Source organism: Lactuca virosa, chromosome 4 (assembly GCF_052849685.1).
Source record: "Lactuca virosa cultivar CGN04683 chromosome 4, Lactuca_virosa_CGN04683_v6, whole genome shotgun sequence".
In the NCBI taxonomy this organism is placed as follows: domain Eukaryota; kingdom Viridiplantae; phylum Streptophyta; class Magnoliopsida; order Asterales; family Asteraceae; genus Lactuca; species Lactuca virosa.
Window position 1 is genome coordinate 99,575,120 of NC_136429.1, and position 2,499 is coordinate 99,577,618.

Genomic DNA, 2,499 nt, shown 5'->3' on the forward strand with positions numbered 1-2,499 from the left:
CTTGGCATATCATCTCAATGCTCATTTCTTTCTGATCAAATTAATAGCAAATATATAAACACTATTTGCTTATCTACCGATCGGTAACCATGGAAAATAGTTCAGAAGTTGTCTCCAGGTAACCCTATTAGGCTATTACCCTATAGTTTATTGACTTGATAAATTTCCAATTGTATTACTATTATTATTATTAGTATTATTATTATTATACCCACTAAACAAACTAATTAATGTATATGTCGTCAATAATTACTTAGATGTTGTATGCCATTTAATATTTGGAAACATGATAGTACCTCTATCAGTTTTTATAAAAACAACGTTGTCAAGTAAATTTAGAATCAAATTCGCGAAATATCAATTTAAAACAGTTTCAAAAATTTAGGCTCAAATATGCTAAGATGAATTGAGATCGGGTTTATTTAACGAATCTTCAAATTATGCTGGCAAGTGATTTATAGTTTTGTTTTTCGAACTCTGATAAGACTACGCTTCAACAAAACGTATTTTCATCACAAATTACTAACTTATTAGTGAGTTTTTTCACAAAGCAGTTAAAGTTGATTCAACAATAAATAAATATAGTAAATTCCAAAAACAAAATTAGCGACCCAAAAGTTTAGAATAAAGTTCGATCGGTTTTCTAAATCTTTTGTAAGTTTAAATCTGTAATAAATATACAAGTAGAATCATTCAAATTAAATTATCAAACCGCATATAAAATTTGATCTAACGGTTGTTTAGATGGTTTTCAAGATATATTTGGACGTAATTAAATAATCAAAACTAACTAGGTTTTCAAGATAGATTTTCGATGTATGGAAAAATCAAAATTATGTTGTAATCCTGTAATTATCTAGATGCTTGTTCTTTATTCATATGTATTTTTTTCACACAATATAATGAAACTAAACTAAGATTATGAGTGATTGATGAACAATTCTTGTAACCCAAATTTGTCTTTAGGTTGTCAATGAAAGTAGCACTTATCACCGGGGGAGCTCAGGGAATCGGCGAAGCAACAGCAAGGCTATTCATCAAACATGGAGCCAAAGTCGTAATTGCCGATATCCAAGACCAATTAGGTCATGCAGTTTGTAAAGATATTGGTCTTGACAGCGCTTCATTTGTCCATTGCGATGTGACTATTGAATCAGATGTTGAAAGTGCCATCAACACGACACTTGCCAAATATGGTAGGTTGGATATAATGGTGAACAATGCAGCCATATTAGATGATGGAAAGCCCAACATTCTCGATAATGATCAGTCAACTTTCGAAAGAGTCATGAACGTCAACGTCACTGGTGTGTTTCTGGGAACCAAACATGCGGCTCGAGCCATGATCCCAGCTCGAAGTGGCAGCATTATTATGATGGGAAGTGTGTCTGGGAGCATTGGTGGAATCATTTCTCATGCTTATTCGAGTTCAAAACATGCAATTGTGGGGCTTACTAAGAACACGGCAGCTGAGCTTGGCCAATATGGGATTCGTGTTAATTGCGTATCACCTTATTTTATCCCTTCACCTTTAACAGCAAATTACACACAAGATTATCCAGAGAAATACTCAAACGTTTATTCAAACCTCAAAGGGATAACGCTACGTGAAAAAGATGTTGCAGAAGCTACTCTTTTTCTAGCAAGCGATGAGGCCAGGTACATGAGCGGGCATAATCTAGTGCTTGATGGAGGTTTTACGGTTATAAATCCAGCTTTTGGACTATTTGCACGAGCTTCCCCTAACGAGTAACTCTGTTGCATTTAGACTTAATTGTTCTATTTTTATTTGGTTAAAAGATGTATTGTGTGCGTTAATTGTAACATTTCTAGTATTGTATCGCATTCCTCCTAAATATATTACAAATGCTCTAAATAAATGTAGCATTTGTTTGTAATGTATGTGGAAATTTGATGCGCATTTTGTTAATAAAATATAGTTTTAATTTGTAACACAACAATTTATCGGATCCTATAATTGCATATTTAATAAGTACTTTAGTTATTGATTTTTTTTGGAACCAACAAATACTTGTATGAAAGAAAAAATAAGAAAAAAACAAATAACCTCGCCTAAGCAAGGAGCTAGGCCAAGGGAAAGTATAAAGGAACAAACGAAAATATAGATAACAGGGGGGGTTTAAACACTAATGGACATCTTCTCCACTCAATCCAATTGCCCACTCCAAAGTTGATGTTTAGTTCATCTTTAGTGGTTATTTGACTCCAAAGTTGATGTTTAGTTCATCTTTAGTCGTTATTTGATATTCACAGGTGTGAAACCTGTGTATTTACACGGGTTGATTTAAAAAAGATTAAACATTAAAGTGTAAACAAAAAATATTTGTTAATGTACAACTTTAAAATAAGGAAAAAACATATTTATTACAATTTAATATCATATATATGATATTTAATACTTTACATATATAAGTATATATGATTTTAATTTTAAAAATTGAAACAAACCAAAATTTGACAAGTGGATAATATTTATTT

At 31.8% G+C, this 2,499-nt stretch overlaps 1 protein-coding gene across 1 annotated transcript; it reads left to right on the top strand.

Moving 5' to 3' along the window:
- LOC145109933 (secoisolariciresinol dehydrogenase-like) lies at positions 1-1,915 on the top strand. Its single transcript, XM_079047041.1, has 2 exons — positions 1-118; positions 967-1,915. Exons 1-2 carry the CDS (start codon positions 90-92, stop codon positions 1,751-1,753), a joined length of 816 nt encoding a protein of 271 aa, XP_078903167.1. The 5' UTR covers positions 1-89; the 3' UTR covers positions 1,754-1,915.
- Positions 1,916-2,499: the final 584 nt, after the last annotated feature.